Raw genomic sequence first — 23,811 nt, forward strand, 5'->3', positions numbered from 1 at the left:
AGGACATACTACAGGGCAGTTTTTAACAAAAAAGCATGGTACTGGTACAGAAACAGATGGATAGACCAATGGAACAGAATAGAAACACCCGAAATCAATCCCAACCTCTACAGCCAACTTATATTTGATCAAGCATCCAAAACCAATTTCTGGAGTAAGGACAGTCTATTCAATAAATGGTGCTGGGAAAACTGGATTTCCACGTGCAGAATCATGAAGCAAGACCCCTACCTTTCACCTTACACAAAAATTCACTCAACATGGATTAAAGACCTAAATCTACGACCCGATGCCATCAAGTTACTAGAGAACAGTGGAGAAACCCTTCAAGATATTGGCACAGGCAAAGACTTCTTGGAAAAGACCCCAGAAGCACAGGCAGTCAAAGCCAAAATTAACATTTGGTATTGCATCAAATTGAGAAGTTCCTGTACTTCAAAAGATACAGTCTGGAAAGTGAAGAGGCAACTGACATATCGGGAAAAAATATTTGCAAACTATGCTACAGATAAAGGGTTGATAACCAGAATCTACAAGGAAATCAAGAAACTCCACAAGATCAAAACAAACAACCCACTTAAGAGATGGGCCAAGGACCTCAATAGACATTTTTCAAAAGAGGAAATCCAAAGGGCCAACAGACACATGAAAAAATGTTCAAGATCACTAGCAATTAGGGAAATGCAAATCAAAACCACAATGAGGTTTCACCTCACCCCGGTGAGAATGGCTCACATTCAGAAATCTACCAACAATAGATGCTGGAGAGGATGTGGGGAGAAAGGGACACTAACCCACTGTTGGTGGGAATGCAAACTGGTTAAGCCACTATGGAATTCGGTCTGGAGATTCCTCAGAAACCTGAAGATAACCCTACCATTCAACCCAGCCATACCACTCCTTGGAATTTACCCAAAGGAAATTAAATTGGCAAACAAAAAATCAGTCTGCACATTAATGTTTATTGCAGCTCAATTCACAATAGCTAAGACCTGGAACCAACCCAAATGCCCATCAACAGCAGACTGGATAATGAAATTATTGGACATGTACTCTATAGAATACTATACAGCAGTCAAAAACAATGAAACCCAGTCATTTCCAACAACATGGAGAATCTGGAAAACATTATGCTGAGTAAATTAAGCCAGTCCCAAAGGGACAAATATCATATGTTCTCCCTGATCGGCGACAACTAACTGAGCACCAAAGGGGAAACCTGTTGAAGTGAAATGGACAGTATGAGAAACAGTGACTTGATCAGCTCTTGTCCTGACTGTTGATGTACAATGTAATACTTTATCCATTTTAGTATTTTTTTGTTCTAGTACTATTGGTTGAACTCTGTAATTAACACACAATTATTCTTAGGTGTTTAAATTTTAACTGAAAAGTGATCCCTGTTAAATGTAAGAGTGGGAATAAGAGAGGGAGGAGATGTACAATTTGGGACATGCTCAATCGGACTTGCCCCACATGGTGGAGTTAGAAACGTGCCAGGGGATTGCAATTCAATCCCATCAAGGTGGCATGTACCAATGCCATCTCACTAGTCCAACTGATCAACTTCAGTCACAGTTGATCACACTGATAGGTCTAAGAGTCAAAAGGATCACACAAACAAGACTAGTGTCTGCTAATACTAACTGGTAGAATCAAAAAGGGAGAGAACGATCCAACATGGGAAGCGGGATACACAGCAGACTCATAGAATGGCAGATGTCCTAAATAGCACTCTGGCCTCAGAATCAGCCCTTAAGGCATTTGGATCTGGCTGAAGAGCCCATGAGAATTTTAGGCATGGAAAGCTAAGACACTCTGGGAAAAAAAAAAAAAAAAAGAAGACCTAAATGAAAGATCTCTGTGAGATCCCAGTGGAAAGAATGGGGCCATCAAAGAAGGAGGTACCTTTCTCTGAAGGGAGGAGAGAACTTCCACTTTGACTATGACCCTGTCAGACTAAGATCAAAGTCGGTGAATTCAAAAGGCTTCCATAGCCTTGGCAACTCATGACTAGAGCCTAGGGAGATTACTGATGCCATAAACAAGAGTGTCAAATTGTTAAGTCAACAACAGGAATCACTGTGTACTTATTTCTCATGTGGGATCTGTCCTTAATGTGTTGATCAATGTGAAGTAATGCTATAACTAGTACTGAAACAGTATTTTTACACTTTGTGTTTCTGTGTGGGTGCAAACTGATGAAATCTTTACTTAATATATACTGAATCAATCTTCTGTATATAAAGAGAATTGAACATGAATCTTGATGTGAATGGAATGGGAGAGGGAGCGGGAGATGGGAGGGGTGTGAGTGGGATGGAAATTATGGGGGGGGCAATGTAATCCATAAACTGTACTTTGGAAATTTATATTTACTAAATAAAAAAAAAGTGCATAAAAAAAAAACTTGACAAATGGAATTACTTCAAGCTAAGGAGCTTCTGCATTGCAAAGGAAACACTCAACAAAGTGAAAAGGGTAACCAACAGAATGGGAGAAAATATTTGTAAACTATGTAACTGATAAAGGATTAATATCCAGAATCTATGAAGAGCTCAAGAAGCTCAACAACAACAAAACAAACAACCCAGTTAACAAAGGGGCAAAGAACTTCAACAGGCATTTTTCAAAGAGCAAATTCAAACAACCCTCAAACAATGAAAAAAAGATGAGCATAATTATCCATCAGGAAAATGAAAATAAAAATGACAATGAGGTTTCACCTCACCCCAGTTAGAGTGGCTCTCATACAGAAAGTGACAAACAATAAATGCTGGTGATGCTGTGAGGGAAAAGATACCCTAGTCCACTGTTGGCAAGAATGTGAACTAGTACAATCATAGCAGACAACAGTATGTAGATTCATCAGAAATATGAAAATAGATCTACCATATGACCCAGCCTTCTCAAAAGAAATGAACCAGCAAATGAAAGTTATCTGCCCCTGCATGTTTACTGCACCTAAATTCACAATAGCTAAGTTATGAAATACACTCAGATTCCATCAAGCAATGACTAGACAAAGAAAATGTGGCAAATATACACTATTGAATACTACTTATCCATAAAAAAGGATGAAGTCCTGGAGCTGTCACTGTGGCGTAGCTGGTAAAGCTGCTGCCTACAGTGCCAGCATACCATATGGGCACTGGTTTGAGTCCCAGCTGCTCTACTTCCTATCCAGCTCTCTGTTATGGCTTGGGAAAGCAGTAGAAATTGGCCCAGGTCCTTGGACCTCTATACCCATGTAGGAGACCCAGAAGAAGCTCCTGGCTCTTGCCTTTAGATCAGCACAGCTCTAACCATTACAACCAAGTGGGGAGTTAACCAGCGGATGGAAGACCTCTCTCCTTCTCCCTCTGTCTCTCTGTAACTATGACTTTCAAATAAATAAATAAATCTTTTAAAAAATAATAAAATCCTTGTTTGCAACAAAATGCATGCAACTGGAAATCATTATACTTACTGAAATAAGCCAATCCCCAAACGACAAATGTTTTCCCTGATCCGTTGTAACTAACAGAGTACAAAATATATAATTTGTACGAGAAACTTGACATTTTGAGTACTGATTATTGTTTATAGCCTTTGTCACCACTGTTGAGGACCAGTGGGTTTTTTTTCTTCTATTTTTTGAATTCTTTACTTAGTGGAGGGGTACACTTACAATTATAAAATACACTGAAAGTAGGTCATCGTAATAATTGAGAGGAAATAAGAGAGAAAGGAGGAGGTGGGTTGGGAGCATGGACAGGAGGGAGCACAAGGTGGGAAGCATCACTCTGCTCCTAGATCTCTATATATGCAGTACTTGAAAATTGTTCGGCTGATGAAATATTATTTTAAAAATGAAAATTGTGTTTTCCTATAAGAAGTGTCCACATTACTCAAAACAGAGTAGCCATAACCATTGAGAAGATAGTAGGAGGAAGGATTAGAGGGAACATATAAGATACTACCACGTATAATAAATTATTTTGCCACCTCATTCAAAGGTTAGTTCTTTAAGATATATATATACAAATAATTTCTATTCCCTGTGAGTTTGGATAACATGTGTGGCCTGCTTTTTACTCTGTTCTTTTGCCTACTGACACTATCAGGATATTCCAGGTGTTCTAAAATATAGAGTCAAAGGTCAAAACAGGAGCAGGCATTGTTGCACTGCCATTTAAGATACATATATCCTATACAGGTGTGCTTCAGATTGAGTTGTGGCTTCTCCACTTCTGATATATCTTACTGCTAATGTGCACCTTGGGAGGCAGCATATCATGTCCCAAGTACTTAGGTTCTGACCATTCATTTCAGAGATCCAGATGGAGTTCCTGGATCCTGATTTAAGCCTGACCTAGCCCTGGCTGTTACAGGCATTGGGGAGTCAAGCAGGAGATGAAGGAGCTTGCTCACTCTCTCTCCCTCTCTTTCTTTCTACCTTTTAGATAAATAAATTATTTTATAAAAAATCAAAATAAATACCTTACATATCCCCAAAGGTCACTTGGTCCCAATAATTGGTCAGATATCAAATATGTATTATGTGAAGTTGAAATAAAATAATCACTTAATGGTTGAGTCATATCTTGATAAACTCTTTTATACTCTGGTTTAAATAGCAGACATTCAGATGAATCCATGTATCTTGTAAAACCTTCAAATGACATCTGATGTACTTTCTTAACTGTAAAAAGAAGCAAAAATGATGCTGAAATATCATTAGCAATATAAATACTTCCTTCTCTCTTGTAAATTTATTCAGCAGTAGAGTACATTTCTAAAATATTTAGAATTAACATTTTTCATAATTTTTCTATGGAAATGAATTTTTTGGTGAATAGCCTTAGTTCTTCCATATCAACATTTTAAATATATTATTTAATTATTGCTGTTTCTGGTGTTTTAAAAAGACATACAAGTAAGTTATATCTATCAGAACAATGAACTTCTGCAATCTACACACACAGATATGAATAACTCACGTCAAAGAACAGCACCCCAGTAGCCCACCTCCTGCTAACTTTCCAGTGACTTTCCTCACCCAAGTGTATCCACTGTGTGGCTTCTAAGATACATTTGTTTCCTCTGGGTTTTATTCTTTATAAGAACTGGCTCACACCACATGTTTTGTTGTTTCTTTTGCTCAATATTATGTTCTAAAATTTATTCCTATAGTTTCATGTTGTTATACCTTATTCATGTCCATTGTTGTGCAGTATATAATTGTATGAGTAAAGTACAATTTGATTGACTCATTCTATTCTTCATGAACATTTAGATAACTTCCTGTTTGAGTCTATTATGAATAGGGCTGCTATAAACAATTAGTACATGACTTTTGGCACAAATATGTATACATTTCTGTTCAGTGCATGCCTGTGAATTTAATTGCTGGTTATTTTCATATGATCATCTTCTACAAATTATCTCTGGACTTTTTTACTTAGTATAATAGGTATCAAAATTATAGATTTAAACAGAATATTATCTCTGGAACCAGACAATCTGGGTTTAAATAGATTTCCTTTCTATATGAGCTTGAGCATGTTAGTTAAAGTCTCCCTATCTATGAAATGGGTAATCATACAACTTAGCCCTATATACTCATATATAGCTTCATATTACCTCTATATTGTTAGTTGCTATTGTCACTGTTGACAATTTAGTTTGGCTCAAAGGAAAACTAAAATGAGTAATTGCTTTAAATGAGACTGTGATCCTTACAAAGGATTTCATTTCCAGGTATTTATCTTACAGAAGTAGATACTCAGACAAACATTGATAAGCAAGAATATTTACACTAGCATTAATTACAAAAGGAAAATAAATGAGGGAGAAATGAATTTTATAAATATGATATAAAATTGAGCAACCACTAAAAAATGTGACATAAAAATATAGTGACATAAGCAAATGTTTGTGTGTATATGTGTCTTGAATTGTTTTTTAAATCTTTTATTTAATAAATATAAATGTCAAAAGTACAACTTTTGGATTACAGCAGCTTCCCCCCCATAACCTCCCTTCCACCCGCAACCATCTCATCTCCCACTCCCTCTCCCATCCCATTCTTCATCAAGATACATTTTCAATTATCTTTATATACAGAAGATCCACTTGGTATATACTAAGTAATGATTTCAACAGACTGCACCCGCACAGAAACACAAAGTATAGAGTACGGTTTGAGTAGTAGTTTTGCCGTTAATTCACATAGTACAACACATTAAGGACAGAGATCCTTCATGGGGAGCAAGTGCACAGTGACTCCTGTTGTTGATTTAACAATTGACACTCTTATTTATGATGTCAGTCATCACCCGAGGTTCTTGTCATGAGATGCCAAGGCTATGGAAGCCTCTTGACTTCACAAACGCCAACCTTATTTAGACAAGGCCATAATCAAATGTTTAAGGCACCATAAAAGTGATTTTGTTTAGAAAACAAAAGCTAAAAGGAAATGCATAGTATTTTTGTAGGCATGCATAACATCCATTTCAAAGCCATGTAAATTTAGGGATATAGAAGCATATGGAAAAAATGTATCATATACTGAGACAATAATGATTCACATTAGTTTATTCTTTTTCCCTTTGCAACTAGCAATCATTGGCTTACAGACTTTCTGAACTGTTAAATTATTAAGAAAGCATCTTTCACAGAATAGAAAATAAACACATGTTATACCCTTAAAAACCACCAGATCAAGATGGAGATACATTTCAGGAATTTTTAAAAATCTTATTTGTAAATTACATACCCACATGGGCTGAGATTGAGGAATTGGGCAGCATTTGTGAGTATAACATAATTCAAATTGGCCTCAATAATACTTTAAAGTGATTAATAATCATGTAAATGAATTCTAGGATCTTGATTGTATATGAAGGCACTTTACAAAGTTTGTGGTAAACTAGAACTAAAAGATAACTTTGTTTTGTGCCAAAACAATTCTGAAATCCATGCATACTTTTTCCAGGAACTTTTTCAAGATCCCACATATGAGAGCATCTGAGACAGGTGAAGGCTCAAAAGATGAAATGGATCAACAGTGTTATATTGTTGTCAAAATGCAATCACAACTCCTAGATGCCACTGCCACCATCTCAATATCCCTTTGAATCTTTCAATTTACCACCTAAAGTTAACAATGCCAAACTCATTTTTTTTGTAATATTCACTAGATCAGTCCTACTGAAAATGTTCATATAGAAACATGTTTTTTTCTAGTTAACAATGACAAAGAGCACTTGAGTCAAATCATAAATCAATTCACTACTTCCTTAGAGAAAGTCCTGCTGAATTTGTCATAGGTGCTTAGGAATGCAGTTGCTTTAACATTCTTGCGGAAGCTCTTTAGTTTTATGCAAACTTGGCCAAAATTTAATGGTTATAAGACCAAACTTTTAACTTGTGCTGCACTTGGTCATACTACTGCAATCCTTAAAAACCTTCCAAAATCTTTGCCTGGCACTAAGTCATGAAGCCAAAGTCTTAATTATGACCTATAAGACCATACATGATTTGATCTCTGCCTATCTCTCCAAACACATTTCCGCTCATACCCCAAGTTCTAACCACACTGATCTGCTTTTCCTGGAATTATCCAACTCTGGTCCAGGGCTTCTCTTCTTTGGACTTCACACAGGTCTCCCATATTTTTTTTTAATATAAGTCTCAGCTCAAATGTCACTGGAAAGGATTCTCATAAACACCCAAGCTGAGCTAGATGTCCCAGGTCATCTGCTACTACCTCTCACTTTCTCTGTTTTACTTTTTTCACCACTCTTAGAACTCTCTGAAATTATCCATTTATAATCTTAATTATCTATTGTTAATCTCCCTCCAATACCCATCAAGAATAGAAGACCCTGTTGTCTTGTTCTCCACTGTAATGCCACCATGTAAAGCCATAGTTTTTGCCACAAATAAGCATTTGAAAAGACTACTGGTATATGAATCAATGAAGGAGTAAGTTTGGGTTTTACTAGGATCCATATTAGTTGATAGCCCAACTAACTTTCAAAGGCAGAGCTTAGATTTTTATATCTCCCTTATTAAATATTTTGAGCTATAGCTAGTTAATTTGTGAGGAGTTATACATTGTGCTTTAACAATATGTTTTGCACAAGTAAGTAAATAATGTGTTCTTTCTAATTCATTTAAAAATGAACACAGATGAGAAAATTTGAAGTGCGTTACATACTAAAAAATGGGTCAAAGATCATGAACTTTGTGAAAAATCATTTAGCCTAAATTGTCATTTCATTGAAACCAAATGACCATATGTTCAAAAGTGAAGAAAAAGCAAAACATTGTTTTAATATTTATAAAATGTTATAATTATATTTGTGACCAGGAAAAATTATTTTGTAATATTTTCCTCCTAGAATTATTTTTATTTCATTCATTCAACTTTTATTTAATAATACCTAAAATGAAAGACTGCTTATAGCTGGGCTTTATTTTATCTTATTTATGAGCCCAAATCACTTTCTTCTAATAGGGTAGATGTAATGGAATCGTAACCTTACTTTCAGACCTAAGCATGTCTCTTAACACTTGACAAGCAGGGAAACCATATGGGCCTGATAACCTACTAGGAAAGAATGCCATGGTCATCCAGTACAGTTCCCTAAGTTTATATAGAGTCTAAGAAATTTTAAAAAAGTATCCATATTTTGTATATTCAGAAGTTGATCCACCAAAATGTTTGATTTTGAAAGTAATAATTCATAAAATACTTTGCATATCATTATTCTGAGAAAACACTGAAAGACAAACATACCTTCTTCAATGGGTTCATATTTTTGAATGATCTCAGAAGCAATAGTTTTACTCATCTCAAAAACATATTGCTCTTGTACCAGAAACTGAATCAGATCATTTTCAAAAAGAATTTTCCGGTTTTCAGAATATGCATTGAAAATCTCAACAATTTCTTCTCTGTGTGCAATAATTCGATAAATTGATCTAAATTCTTCTATGGTGATCCTTCCTTGTTTCTTCATGTCATTATCCTACTAAAATAAAAAGACTGGTGGGCTCACAGTGCGAGTATAAAAAAATACGCAAAATAAGTTAGAACATTAGCATAATTCAATTTAAATCACAATTTACACTTGAAAGATGAAACTTAAATTCTTATTACAGATAAAGTAGACAGAACTGTGTGGAGTGATGTCAAAGCTGGATCACCTCTGAAAACCCAGTGGCCATAGTGGGGGAAGAGAGGAAAACTGGAGAAGATGAGGATTCCAGGTTGTCTTTCAATCATGTCTCATTTTTGTTTTTCAATCTACTTCAGTATCTTCTTACAACAATACCAGGCTGTATGCAATTTGGGGGCCAGTGTGCAGCCTGGTTCACAAGTGTCAGAGTGAATCAGGTATTGAAGCCCACGATTCTCAGCAGAAGCAGTGTTAGTTCTGTAGCACTTGGAGAAGTGCAGTCTGAGTAACCATTGTAGGTTTAGGGGCAGGGACAAATGAGAGATTTCAGTAAGAAAGAGAATTCACCATGCTGTCGCAGAAAATTCACACTTGAACTTTATGAAATAAAAGACAAGAAAGTGAGTTGAGTTCGATTATTAAAAGTAACAGAACCACTTTGAGGTTCTGAATAAGAATAAGACTAACCCCTAGAAAAGCAGATTAGCACAACTAGTTGTGTCTTACAAGCCAGAAGATATGGAAAACTGCAGGTGAAATTGCAGAAAATATGAAATTCAAATGGCAGATGGTAAACTAATAATGAAGAATAGATGACAGTGACATTATAAAAGGAAAAGTTGGAAGAAGTTAACATATTAGCATTTCAGACACATGACGAAGAGAATTTAGGAATACCTGGGGCAGGGAGAGTTAGAATAAATAGAATAGTAGGATGACAGGAGTGTGTCACATACAATTAAAAACTGACCAAATAAAGTCAACTTAGAAGAACATTTAATATAAAAAATGTGTTTTTCTTAACAGTTTAACTTCCTCATTACATTATAAACATCCTCAACAAGGAAGCATGTATTGAAGGAACATCGTGTTGTGGTGAAAAGCTGATAGAATTCATAGACAACTAGGGCAAACATTGTATCCCAAACTGCAGCCTGCCGGAGACTTGCACAAATTGAGCTTCATATTCTTCAACTGAAAAAATGGGCATACAGGGTACCATGTCATCAGACTGTTGTGAAGATGAAGAAAAACAGGAAATGGTAACTCTAAACACTAACGTATTATGTGTTGTGTATGTCTGATTCCCTGAAATCATATTGCATAGTGTCACATCTTTAGACAATTTTGCCAATAAAAATCACACCATTGTACAAGCCATTGAGCGTAACAGCAGACCAATATGCTGGAAATGGCCTCAACATTTCATTAGGAAAAGTTCTGTGGTTACCATGGAGTTTGGTATAAAGGAATTCAAGGTGCACTCTGAGGGGAGGTGTGGTAAGCAGGTTAACATGAGGCTTGGGACACCTGCATCCCCTATCAAATTGCCTGTTGAGTCCCTGTTACTCTGCCTTCTGATGCAGCTCCTTCCTAATGCACCTGGAAAGCAAAAAAGGATGGCTCAAGCAGCAATCTGGGCTGGGAACCAGATGTGAAGAGCTCTGGGCCAGTTCAAAGAGGCAGACCAGTGCCTGCCCATTCAGCAACTAGAAGCAGCAGGGACTGGAATAAACACACGGGAATGAGATGGAGACAAATGTGGGAGAAAAGCTGGGGTCTCTGGTTGTCAGTCAGATGTTGGGTCTCCCAAGCCTATTCCATAACAATGGTACCTTCATGTTATATAATATCAAAGTAATTCATGCACTTTAGCAATTATCATTACCATAGTAAACCGACATGGTTCAGCTTACTGCTTTTTATCTATGGATTTTGAGGTTCACGAAAGTAGATGCTTTAGAATTAAAATAATTTTATTTTAGCTTCATCCATTCTTAATGTGTTGTAAGATCTTAAGCAAGTCAAAGTGTGCCTGTAATTCCTGAAACTTTTTGTTACATATGTTACATAAAGTAAAAGTTATGGTCCTACTGAATAGCAGTATGCAATGAAATACATATTATCTGCTGAGTAATGGAAGTTCGATGGCTTTCAAGCCAGGAAAAGCCTGGTCATTTGAAATATCCCATGGCAATTTGTTGTGCTGTGTTTTCCAAAAGATCACCCTCTGATCTAGATGATGCTGGAAAGAATGGGAGCTGTGAAATCCAAAGAAAATGCCAAATATGCAAATCATTGCTTAAATATCAACACCAAATAAGAATAAAGAGTCAAAAATTAAACAAATTACTGGAGCTGGTGTTGTGACACTGCAGGTTTAGCTGCCATCTGTGAGCCCAGAATCTCCTATCAGACTGACAGTTCAAGTCCCAGCTACAGTTTCCAATCCATCTCCCTGCTAATGCTTCTGAAAAAGCAATGGAAGATGATTCAAATACTGGGGCCCCTGCCACTCACATGGGAGACCCAAATGGAGTTCCAGGCTCTTGAATTTGGCCTGGCCCAGCTCTGACTGTTACAGGCATTTATGGAGTGAACCAGCAAAAAGAAGACTGAATCTCTCTGTCTCTCTGGGTTTCAAATACATAAAAGAAGCCTTCAAAAAACTAATCAGGGCCAACACTGTGATATAGTGGGTAAAGCTGCTGCCTACAGTGCTGGCATCCCATATAGCCACCAGTTCTAGTCCTGGCTGCACCACTTCCCATCCATCTCTCTGCTATGGCCTGGGAAAGCAGTAGAAGATGGTCCAAGAATCTGGGCCCCTTGTACCAGTGAGGGAAACCCAGAAGAAGCTCCTGGCTCCTGGCTTCAGATGGGCCCAGCTCTGGCCACTGCAGTCATCTGGGGAGTGAACCAGCAGATGGAAGATGTCTTTCTCTCTGCCTCTTCCTCTCTGTAACTCTGCCTTTCAAATAAATATATTAAATAAATCCTTAAAAAATTAAAGTACCAAAAAAACCCACATAGAATAGTACAGGTTGTCTCTGAAGATGATCTTAGTAGAAAGAGAACATGAAAAAAAGAAAGCAACAAGGAGTAAATAATGATGGAGAAGAAAGGCAGGACAAATGAACAGAGAAGCATGAACAGGGGAATCTGGAAGAAGAGAAGCAATGAGCAATAAAGATTCAAATACGGGTGCTGAGGAATACAACAGTAGCTGAGATTTGCTCCCAGGTCCACAGGCGTGTGGAAGGTCAGAACTGCATTAACTCCACAACTGCACAGGGGAGCAATATAAACAGTTTCACAAATTAACATTAAATATGTAGAAATAAAGTTTGAAAAATGTAAATCTGCTCATTCCAATTTTCCCTAAACTTTTAGTGCATCTCTGTCTGAAACAAAACCCCAGGGGGTGAGCATTTTTGGCATAGATGTTAAGATGCCACTTGAGATACCCAAATCCTGTATTAGTGTCTGGGTTCAAGTCCCAGCTCCACTTCTGATTCCAGCTTCCTGCTGTGAACCCTAGGAGGCAGCAAATTATGGCTCAAGTGCTTGAGTCCCTGCTACCCACGTGAGAAACTTGGATGGAGATCCAAGCCCCAACTATTGCAGACATTTGCAGGTAAAAAAAATCTGTGTGTGTGTGTGCGTGTGTGTGTGTGTGTATCCCTGTGGGATCCATGCCCTTTAGGGTGTCATTGGTGGTCCCTGCCCTTATCCTTTCCCTCCTTACCTCTGTCACTTCGGGTGCCTTGCATTTGGTACAGTGTAGGTACCAAGCTCTCTCTCTTGCTGTGGTACAGGCTAGTCTGTCTGGAATCCCTCCATTTGGTTTATAACTTGCTAGTTTCTACAAATCTTTGAAATGTATCACCTCCTCTAGAAATCTTCTCTAGATCCATCTGCATCTATTCCCCAGGCTGCACAAGATACCCTTCCTCTGGCTTCCTAGAAGACTCTGCAGCTTCTCCTCTCATAGGGTTTATTAACCTGGAATTAATGTCGGTTTCTATGTCCCTTCTGGAACTGCCTCAATCAGGTAGCTTGTCAGTGGCTGCTTGTAATCCTCATTACCTTGAAAAGGGGCCTGACCAAAGGTATTGAGAATGGGGTCCACCATGTAAACAATTTTATGAATCTGTTGGAATATGTGTGTTTAAGCAACAATTATGTAAAAGAGTTACATTTTTCCCTAGACCCAGGTAGAATAGGCAAAGATATTCTAAAATACATCTTACAGAAAATATGCACATTTTCAGGTTCCACCTCTGTGTACATACTAATGCTTTTTTAAAAAAAAAAAAGATTTATTTATTTATTTGAAAGAGTTACACAGAGAAAGGGAGGAGGAGGGGGAGGGGGAGAAAGAGAAAGCAGGAGGGAGGAGATAGGGAGGGGGAAAGGGGGAGGGGGGGGAGAGAGAGAGAGCACGAGAGCGAGCAATCTTCCCTCTGCTGGTTCACTCCCCCGATGACCATAACAGCCAGAGCTGGGCCAGGTCAAAGCCAGACCCAGGAGCTTCTTCCAAGTCTCCTACATAGATGGCAGGAGCCCAAACACTTGGGCCATCATTTGCTTTTCACTTTTCCCAGGCGATTAGCAGGAAGCTGGATCAGAAGAGGAGGTGGATTTGGACCGGTGCTCATATGGAATACAGGCATCTCAGGCATTTTCACTGGCCCCTATACTTCTGCTTATTAAAACATTAAACAAATTACTTAAACGTGCAACATAAAATAAGAGTAATAAAACCATTTTTCTTCTATCTAAAAAAATGTTCCTTCATTGGTTATTTCTTGGAAGGCTTTAGAAAAAATACATTTTCAAAGAACGCATTTAATGCGTAGTTTACTTTAGAAACATATCTTTTATGAGACTATGAACACCACCTTCTTTTTACTCTCAATGCCTAATACTGTACCACCCCAGAGTAGGAAAGCATAATGATTATATGTTTAAATGAGCAGTTAAATAAATTAGGATAAAGGAACATATTAAAATGATTCTATTGATGTCATAATGATAGTACATTTTCAGAAAACAGAATGACTGCTTTTCATGGTGTCACCATTTTCCACTGTGCACTTTGCTAGAAGAAATACAAAATGCTATTTAAACATAATGATGTCATGAGGAAACGATTTATCAAAACACAGAATTTACACTTAATATAAAATGCAGCATTTTAAAGTGAGTTCTAAAATTATACTAAAAATAAAACATTGAAAATATATTCTAGGAAATTTTATGAATGTCATTTTCTTTTTTCCAAAACTGACACAAGTTTCAACTGTATAGCAAGGCTGCCTTCATCCTTTCCTAGTAAATGGGTCACAGACTGAGTATCCCTTCTCTGACATGCTTAGAAAGAGAACTGCTTCAGAATTTGGATTTTGGGGGAGCATTTGCATATAAATAATGAGATATCTTGGGGATGGGACCCAAGTCTATGCATGAAATTCATCTATATTTCATATACACCTTGAGAACACGGACTGATGGTAATTTTACTCAGTATTTTTAGTATGCCTGGGTTTTGACTGTGACCCATCACATGAGATCATGATTGTAATTTCTATTTTTGAATCACATTGGTGCCCCAAAAGTTTCCTATTTGGGAGCAGTTCAGATTTTTGATTTTTACATCAGGGGTGGTCAACTTAAACTGTATTAGCTACTAAGGATGCAAAGGTCATTCTCCTTGCAAACTTAGAATCTATATTTAAAAAAGCAGACATGAAAGTGCTATAAGGTACAATAATTTAAACTTCCATGGGAGACAGACAGTTGGACAATTTTTCCTGGAGAGTCAAGAGAGTTCATAGAAAAAGTGATTCAAGAGCTAAATCCTCAAAGATGAAAAGTAAGATGTTTGTGTGAAAGTGGAGGAAAGGGGTTCATTCTTGCTGGGAGCAGAGTAACTGGATGCACAAAGGTATGAAACACAAGACTGTAGTTAGAGGGGTTGTTAATGCAACCGTGGTGAGCAATAAGGCAAGAGTCACAGCTGGATCCTGAAGCTCCCTGAATACCACTCTGAAGAGCCTAGACTTCATTGAAAACAAGCAAAATTGATTTTTGTTTGAGAAGCATAATTTTTCAGCTTTGTAGAAGATGTTGGAATCAAGTGCAAAGAAACCAGTCTGGAGGGCTTTCCAAACTCTACTGCACATGTGAGTTACCTATGGACCTGCTGGCATGTCGTCAGCTTCAGGGTCTGGGCTCTGCCTTCCCCACAAGCTCCTGAGGACGCCAAAGATACTGGTTTGAGAATCACACTTTGTGCGCCAAGTACACAGTTTGAGGGCTATTGACTTGGTGTAGCAAGAATAGAGACCTTAAAATATTTGAGAATTTGACCTGGAGAAGAGTTAAGAGTTTAGGAACCTCTCAGATTTTTAGCTTGGATAACTGAGAGGATTTTCATTACCAAGAAAAGGAGAAATGACAGTTTTGAGGGGAAAATAAGTCCAATTTTTAACATAATAAACGTTAAGTATCTCTGGGGCATTCAAACCAAGACAGCCAGCAGGCAATTGGTGGGGATTGGGATGTGGGAGAGGAATGTCTTGCTCAAGAAAACACAAAGGGGTTCAGCACTGCGGTACGATGGATTAAGCCTCTGCTCAGACACAAGCATCCCAGACTGGTTTGAGTCCTGGCTACTCCACTTCCAATCCAAGCCTCTGATAATGTGCCTGGCAATGTAGTACAAGATGGCCCAAGTACTTGGGCCCCTGCCACTCAGGTGGGAGACCCAGAGAGGAGGTCCAGGCTCATGGCTTCAGCCCAACCCAACCCAGGCCATTGTGAGCATTTATGGCAGTGAACCAGAGGGGTAGAAGATCTCTGTCTCTCCTTGTCTCTAATTCCATCTTGAAAATAAATAAAAAAATCTAGAAAGAAAGAAGTGGGGAGAGAGAGAAAATAGACACAGTAACAATTTTTGGGTCAGACAGATGCAGACATGAATTCCCTTTACAATGTGAAAAAACAAAAAATTACATCAACATTCTGATCTTCAATAACCTTATTCATAAAAAGCAGGTGAGAATAACTTCCTTGGGTGTTTCTTAATATATGCAAAAAACTAATCCATGCCTAGAATGTTGGCAGACAGTGAACCAATGGCAGAACTTATATGGCTTTATCCTGCAACAGGGAAAACATGAAACTTGTTCCTGTTAAAGGAACTTACGTAACTGAGAGTCCATAAGACTGCTCAGGAAGAGCTTCTTGAATGAACTGGAAAGATTTAGCTTTAAGAGCAAATGGGGCCGGCGCCACGGCTCACTAGGCTAATCCTCCGCTTTGCAGCGCCGCCACACCAGGTTCTAGTACCAGTCAGGGCGCCGGATTCTGTCCCGGTTGTCCCTCTTCCAGGCCAGCTCTCTGCTGTGGTCAGGGAGTGCAGTGGAGGATGGCCCAAGTCCTTGGGCCCTGCACCCCATGGGAGACCAGGAGAAGCACCTGGCTCCTGCCTTCGGATCAGCACGGTGCACTGGCCGCAGCGCGCCGGCCGCGGCGGCCATTGGAGGGTGAACCAATGGCAAAGGAAGACCTTTCTCTCTGTCTCTCTCTCTCACTGTCCACCACTCTGCCTGTAAAAAAAAAAAAAAAAAGAAGAAGAGCAAATGGAAGGATTGGTCAAAGGGCAAACAGAGAAAGAATGGTCCAAGGTTTTCAAAGAAAATTATGAGAGTGCTGTTATAGAAGTTAGAACAGAGAGAACTTTCATAGAGAGGGATAAATAAAAGCTGAGCCAGTGGATATAGTGTTTTAGAGTTTTCCAAGACAGGGATAAATGCAAAATTGTCTGCAATGGAGCAGTGAAAAATGGAGAAAGAAATGCAAAGGATTTTTTTAAAGTTTATCTGCTAAAAGGAAGAATGTAATATTTAGAAGAGAATATGGTGCTATCTAATTTCTTAGTTGAAGCTTTCTAAAATTTTTCATTGTCAGGGTCAGCTATTTGGCAGTGGTTAAGTCACTGGTTGGAACACCTACACCCCATTTTGGAGTACCTGATTAGGATCTCTGCTTCCCTGATCTGATCCAGCTTCTTGTTAATGTGCACCCTGGGAAGGCGGCAGATGATGGCTGAACTATACTGAGCCCTGCCACCCATGTGGCAGATGAAGATTAAGTTCTAGGTTCCTTACTTTGGCCTGATCCAGACCTGGCTGTTGTGGGAATGTGGGGAATAAGCTAGTGGGTAGAAGGATCTCTCTCTCTCTCTCTCTCTCTCTCTCCCTTTCAAATAAAATGAAAATAATTTTTTAAAAACTTTATATTGTGGAGGTCCAACTAATATAGGGAACTAGACACTTGAGATGAAACCAAACAGAGTATAAGTGATTAAATTGATGGCAGGCTGCAAATTTGCTGAGCATAGGAAGTAGAGGAATAATCCACCTCTCTTTGGCTTTTACCTTACAATCCAGTCTTCGCTGATGCCAGTGTATTTATCTTAACATATGTAATATTTCTCTATTCAAACAATGGCTATGCAATGCCTCACAAAGGAAATCTGAATGCCATGGTCTACCACCCAAGGTTTTCATTGGCCATAAGCGGCTTTTGCAGCTACCTCTCAACACTTCCCTTCATGCTTGCTGTACTGCAGTTATGTCTGATTACTTGTTATTCTTTAAGATCTCCTTGCATGCATTGCACACACTGCTTCTCATTCCTCAAGGTCAAGTAAGAATGCCTGCTCCACCATGACATCTCCCATAAAAGTCAAAGTCTCTTCTCAGATTCTCTGTTAGAATTACCTGTGTGATTTATTATAAGCTATTTAGAAAATAGCAATTTCTGCATTCCTTTTTCTCTCTCTTAAAAGAGAAAATGCAGTTCACTTTTTACAACCCACAGTTTTCAACACAGTGGCATAGTATTATAGATTCAATAATTGCTGTTAACTGCTTAGAGAATATGAAGATTTTAGGTATGTTTAATAATAACAAATTTCTGAAAGGAATTAAAGAAATACCTCTTTATACTCAACGAACTATTGAAAGTACAACAGGAGGCTAGGCATATGTATTAAAATGACATGTAATATTTCCTATAAAATATTTTAAATGTTAGAAGTTAGACTATTGTAAAATTGCAAGATAAAGGAAGTAAAGACTTTTTAGTAAAGCAATTAAAAAAAACTCTTAGAAAATTGCTGTTCAATCTGTGACTTAATAATTAATTTTATAGAAAGAAGTTCAAAATACAGTGCCATGATCATAAAGCTATATGTTCTTTACTCAAATTTACAATAAAAACTCACCTTATTGGAAAATAGATACATGTCAGAATTTATGTCAGCTCCTTAGGAAGCTAATATATGTGAGTTGTTTTCTATAATTTTTTGAACAATCAAAACTGACAAAAATTCACCTAATATTTAATTGAGTATCTACTTTTGTCATGCCTTGTACAAGGTACATTTGTACATATCTTATTTAATATTTAGAACAATTCTTTGAGATAATTATATTACAGATAAAGAAATTTGCTCAGAGAGATTTTTGACTTGCTAAGTACTATACAGCTAGAATCTATCAGAGTCCAGAATCTCAACGCTGAGACAACTTGAAGATTCTGGTCACCACAGTAAGATTCTAACTAAAGGTATACTCCATAAATCCTGGAAAGATCAACCAAAAGAATGAAGTAAAAACAAAAAAGTTGAATGTTTAAGAAGCTTAATCTTTAGCTATCCACAAAATTCAGTCAGCCAATAACCTACCTCTAAGCACTCTATTTAGCAGAACTTTATTCCTTTAAAGCCAAGTTAGCCTAAAGCAACCAAATATCTACTAGAGGGCCTAGAATTGTTTTAACAAATGAAATAATATCATAATCATCAACCTTGTTTATATGCACAATTTTTGATTCTAAAGTACATGGGATCATTTTAAAGAAAATATTGGGATTATTTTAAGCAAACTCTGCTCCTCTAAATTTTAGAATTAATACTGTTGTCATAGCCACTCCAGAATGACTTTTTCTTAACAAAATAGACCTGCAGGACTGCCCATGTCTAAATAATCTTAAATTTCAATTAGTGAGCAATTTCTATACTTCTACTGCTGCTGACTGAGCATTCTACCAGGGTACTCTAAAATGTTCCAGGAAAATGGATTGAAAAGTTTATTTAGGTTCAAAAAGCTTTGAAATCCATGCATAGTTTTTCATAGTACCCATTTTCCATCAGCATTCTTTCAGGACTCTTTGTAAGCATGAATTTAAGAATGCTTCTTTGAAGAAAAAAAAGAACATCTTTTAATTTCATTTTTCTTGAACCTTTTGAAGTACCTTTGTATAAAATACTTTTAAATATGGCATGACAGGGCCAGAGCAGTGGCACAGCAGGTTAACGCCCTGGCATGAGGAGCCGGCTTCCCATATAGGTGCCGGTTTGAGACCCGGCTGCTCTGCTTCCAGTTCAGCTCTCTGCTGTGGCCAGGGGAAGCAGTAGAAGATGGTCCAAGTCCTTGGGCCCGTGCACCCACGTGGGAGACCCAGAGGAAGCTCCTGGCTCCTAGTTTTGGATCTGCGCAGCTCTGGCCATTGCGGCCGTCTGGGAAGTGAACCATCGGATGGAAGACTTCTCTCTCTCTGTCTCTCCTCTCTCTGTGTAACTCTGACTTTCAAATAAATAAATAAATCTTTTAAAAAAATATGGCATGTAGCCGGCACCGCGGCTCACTAGGCTAATCCTCCGCCTTGCGGCGCCGGCACACCAGGTTCTAGTCCCGGTCGGGGCACCGGATTCTGTCCCGGTTGCCCCTCTTCCAGGCCAGCTCTCTGCTGTGGCCCGGGAGTGCAGTGGAGGATGGCCCAAGTGCTTGGGCCCTGCACCCATGGGAGACCAGGATAAGTACCTGGCTCCTGCCATCGGATCAGCACGGTGCGCCGGCTGCAGCGCGCCGGCCGCGGCAGCCATTGGAGGGCGAACCAACGGCAAAGGAAGACCTTTCTCTCTGTCTCTCTCACCGTCCACTATGCCTGTCAAAAAAATAAAAAAAAAGATGATGCAAATTTAAAAATAAATAAATATGGCATGTGTTTTATTCAGTTGTACTTCAGATGCCACTATCATGAAGAAAATTCAAAGCAACCCAAAAACAACAGATACCATCTACTTTTCATGTTTGATGATTTCAATGTATTACTGCTTCTATATTGTGTTGAATATGAATTTTATTAAATCCAAAAATGCATAACTGTGTCTTCCTTTTGGACATACCAGTGGGAGGGAAATCCTACACGTTAAGATCTTTCACAAAACTTGTGTGCTTCAGATGTGGTATTAGATAAGAAACCACTAAAATTTTGAAAGCTCACAATAGTATAGACTACTTAGATTCACAGAAATACTGTGAAATTTTATCATTTATTGCTGTCTCCTGAGAATTAGAGCCTTTCTTTGTTGAACCTCCCTTTTGTGGATTGTAAACTTAGGTACTCAGAGATAGGGTTGTTGAAAGATGCTTTTCTACAGAGCTTCTGTGTTTCTACCCACTGCTTCTCTTCAGGGCTAGCTTTTCAAGGATGTTTGTATAGCAAACAGCATTCATAAAGATACCATCTCCCTCCAAAGGAAAAAGCAGATTCGTCTAGAGCCTAAAATGCCAATAACAACCTCTAGGAAAATATCAGACAGTCCTCTACTGCTCATTGTAAAAGACCAAGGCCCCAGGAGCCTGAGGTCCATCTCCTGTAACAAAGTCCACTTGCTGTGTCTCCTGATGTTCTTCATATCACACTGGGGGAACTTGGGCCTGGAGAAATGGCCACAAAACACTAATACTCTGGCGACCATTATCTCTAAGAGGAGTAACAAGCTGTGCTTTTCCTCTTATCCACAAGCCTGCCTCTGCCAGCATTCAGGATACTATAGCAGGTTAATTTGTTAAGTTACCAGACGCCAGTTTCTGTTCATGATAACAACTGGAGCACACATTGTGTTATCCGGATACTCACTTTCAGAAACACACCTGTATTCAGCATTGCTGTGTCCCTAACTATCTAGCTTGGCCAGTAGTCCAGCATTTTTTACTTGATAATCCAAGAAATTTGTCACCTTCTAGAAACAAAACTCAGTTAAAACACTTGATTTTTTTCTGACTTGGTTTGTGACCTCAATTATCTAACAGCAGAATTGAGACAGGTGCCCCTCCTACCAGTTTTTCTTTAAGCAAAGAGAATTTTTGGCATGATTTTCTCCTTTGGTGAAAGTGAAAGAAAACATTTCTTCAGACTACTTCCTCTCTCTTGATTATTTAAAATGTTTTCAAGTTTTGAACCTGAGCGGAAGAAGAGGAAGTGTCCAATCCACTGACTCAGCCACCAGATGCCTGCAATGACCAGGGTGTCAAAGTCAGGATACAGAAACTCAATCCAGGTCTCCCACGTGGGTGGCAAGGACCAGAATACTTGAGCCGTCACTGCTGCATCCCAAGTTTCACATCATCAAGAAGCTAAAGTGAGGAGCCAGAGGTGGGCATCAAACCCAAGCACTCCAATATGAAATGAAGGTGTCTTAACCATTAGACGACATACCTGCTCCCTCTTTCTGACCTTTTTAAACCATTTTATTGAGATATACTTGGTAGCCTTTGTTTTTCTTGTCTGTGTTTTGCTGTCAAATTTATGAAATCATTGCCAAGATCAATGTCAAGAAATTTTGTGCTATTTTTTCTCCAATGACTTAAACTTTCAGGTGTGACCTCTAAGCCTTTTGAGTTGATTGTTGTGTTTGATCTGAGAAACAAGTCCAACTTAATTCTTTCACATGTGGATATCCAGTTTTTCTAATACCATTTATCCTTTTGCCATGATATATTCTTAGCATCTCTATCAAAGATGAATTGCCTGTATATGCATAGGTATATTTCTCAGCTCTCTATTCCATTCCATTGCTGTATGTATCTGTTTTTATGTCCATATTATACTGTTTTGAATCTGCACTTATTAAATACATTTTGAAATAAGAACTTGTGATACCACCAAGTGTATTCTTTTTAAAAGTTATTTTGGCTACTCTGCATGTTTTGCTGTTGTTGAAGCTGAATTTTAAGATCATATTTTCTATTTCTATTAAAACTTTCATGGAAGAGCGAGAAGACAGAGACGCCACTTGGTCCAGCAGCTAAGATGGCAATTAAGGTGCCTGTGTCCCATATAGGAGTACCTGCCTTTGAGTCCCAGCTCTACTCCCAATTCCAGCTTCCTGCTAATGCATACCTTGGGAGGCAGCAGTGATATCTTAAGTAGTTGTGTCCCTGCAACCCCGATAGAAGACCTGCATTGACTTTCCAGCTCCCAGCTTCAACCTGCCCTAGTCCTAGATCTTGTGGCCATTTGGAAATAAATCATCAAATGAGAAGATTCTCTTTATCTTTCTCCAGCTTCCTTTTAAATAAATAAATAAATGCCATTGGGTTTTGATAGGGATTGCACTAAATCTATAATTACCTTCAAAGGCATGGAAGTATGAACATGGGATATCTTTCCATTTACTTGTGTCTTAAACTTTTTTCTCAATGTTTTATAGTTTTAGTGTACAAGGTACAAGGGTTTCCTTGGTTAACTTTATACCTAAGTATTTTATTTTTCATGCTAACATAAGAGAGATTATTTTCTTGATTTTTTTGTTCATTATTACCGTATACAAGCACAACTGATTTTTTCATATGGATTTTGTATCCTGCTATTTTACTAACTTTGTTTAAAAATTTCTAATAGCTTCTGGCAAAGTCTTTAGAGTTGTCTATGTATAATATCATGCCATCTGTAGATAAGCATAATTTTTACTTCTGCCTTTTCATATGGATGACTTTTACTTCTTTTTCTTAACTGGTTTGGCTAGTGCTCCCAGGACTATGCTTAATAGAAGTAGTCATGGCATACTTGCCCTGTTCTATTCTAGGAAGAAAATCTTTCAGTTTTTCACCATTAAATATGACATTAGCTGTGGCCTATTCAAAGATGGCCTTTACTGTATTGAGGTAAGTTCTTTCCACACTTGAAGTAGTGAGTATTTTTGTTTGGATGGTTTTTTTAAATCATGAAACACCATAGAATTTTGTCAAATGCTTTTTCTGCATTTTTGAAATTATTTATATTAATAAAAAGGGGACAAACTTCAAATACATCATATGTGCTATTTTAAGAAACATAATGATACTTCCTACCTTACCCTTCCCCCTCCCTCATTCCCACCCTTCCCTTTTTGTCTAATTTTCCTTTAATTTTTATAATGACACACTTATGATTTTCTTTATAGCCACAAGCCTAACCCTCCACTAAACACAGAATTCTACAAGTAGTAAGGAGACAAGCCATTGTTCTGCAAGAGTATAGACAAGGACTATAAAAAAAAAAAGAACCAAATTTCAGAATGTCAATTTAGCTCACATACAACTTTTGCATTATTCTAGGATCATGTGATTTTTATTTTTCATTCTTTAATATGGTATATCAAAATGAACCATCCTCTCATGCCAGATATAGATCCCATTTGGTCATAGTGTATGAGCTACTTAAAGTGCCATTAGATTCAGCTTGCTACTACCTTATCAAGAAATTTTGCCGCTATGTTTATCAGTAACATCAACCTGAAGTTTTCTTGTGGTGTCCTTGTTTAGCTTTCATATTAGGATGATGCTGGCCTTACAAAATGACATTGGAAATATTTCTTCTTCCATTTTCTGAATAAGGATTGGCATTAAATAGTCTTTAAATGTTTGGTAGAATTCACTGTGGGGAGCAACTCGGACTAGACTAAGTTACTGGAATTAAGACTTATTCTATGCATCTGCTCTCCCACAATATGGCGCTG

General features: G+C 38.0%; 1 protein-coding gene across 2 annotated transcripts in view; it reads right to left on the reverse strand.

The window, feature by feature from the left end:
* Positions 1–23,811, reverse strand: part of PLCZ1 (phospholipase C zeta 1) — a 72,220-nt gene that overhangs the window by 47,083 nt on the left and 1,326 nt on the right. The window contains exons 2-3 of one of the 2 annotated variants that reach the window (XM_089303891.1): positions 8,789–9,020; positions 4,483–4,684 (exon numbers count right to left, since the gene is read on the reverse strand). The exons of the other annotated variant lie outside the window; for it this stretch is intronic. Coding sequence (XP_089160017.1) covers positions 4,483–4,684; positions 8,789–9,020 — 434 coding nt within the window. The remainder of the gene's footprint in view (positions 1–4,482; positions 4,685–8,788; positions 9,021–23,811) is intronic. 2 annotated transcript variants of the gene reach the window in all.

Source organism: Oryctolagus cuniculus, chromosome 9, assembly GCF_051225735.1.
Source record: "Oryctolagus cuniculus isolate XC-2025 breed Fujian yellow rabbit chromosome 9, ASM5122573v1, whole genome shotgun sequence".
NCBI classification, from domain to species: Eukaryota; Metazoa; Chordata; class Mammalia; order Lagomorpha; family Leporidae; genus Oryctolagus; species Oryctolagus cuniculus.